Source organism: Galeopterus variegatus, unplaced genomic scaffold (genome assembly GCF_000696425.1).
Source record: "Galeopterus variegatus unplaced genomic scaffold, G_variegatus-3.0.2 Scaffold443, whole genome shotgun sequence".
NCBI classification, from domain to species: Eukaryota; Metazoa; Chordata; class Mammalia; order Dermoptera; family Cynocephalidae; genus Galeopterus; species Galeopterus variegatus.
The window spans coordinates 174,693-175,392 of NW_007726554.1; the positions used below are offsets into that span (position 1 = coordinate 174,693).

The 700-nt window shown below is 41.7% G+C and overlaps 1 gene segment (V, D, J or C); it reads right to left on the reverse strand.

Moving 5' to 3' along the window:
* Positions 1–421: 421 nt before the first annotated feature.
* LOC103587338 overlaps positions 422–700 on the reverse strand; it is a 4,443-nt gene continuing 4,164 nt past the window's right edge. Inside the window, 1 exon segment of the V gene segment in view lies at positions 422–694. Within this exon segment, the coding sequence occupies positions 422–694 (273 nt within the window).

Genomic DNA, 700 nt, shown 5'->3' on the forward strand with positions numbered 1-700 from the left:
ACGTTTTCCAAACACATACTATGTGTTGAGACTTTGTTTCATAACACATCGAAAGCAAGGGCACAGAAGCTAGAGGGTGAGGATGTTAGCAAGGAAAATACTCAAATCATTGATGTGAGGACAGCTAAAGAAGGGAGCTCACTGTGTGTGACTCACATACAATCACCATCGGTATTATTAAAATTTACTGTACATGTTTTGTGATTTCATGTTTTTATAGAACAACCATCACTACCCCTGACGACTGAGTCTGTGGTAAGTCACTTTCAGTTTTAGGTCCTTAAATTGTCATTGGGAAGTGCTTCAAATCCCTGAGTCATAATTATTTTCAAACAACATTTGAAGCCCTCATGTTCTAAGAAATAATTCATGTCTTCACATTGTATGAATTGTAGCTTATATCTGCAAACCCACTTCTTTTTCATGTATGATGAGGAATAAGGTGAGGCTTCTGTTCAGTGCTGCTGTGAGCTGAGCAGAGAGAATAGAAGCACACAGTTTTGTGCACAGGAGGGAAGTATCTCTGCAACGCTGTGGCTAAGCTGCTGGCACATAGATACACAGCCGAGTCCCCCAGCTCTGCAGGCTGGATCTTGAGAGTAGAGTCTGCTCCTTTGGGCCTCTTCGCAGAAAATCGATCCTTTGGCAACTGTGAATCATCTGAAATAGCCTCATTCTGAAAGCAAATCAGAAGCTCCAG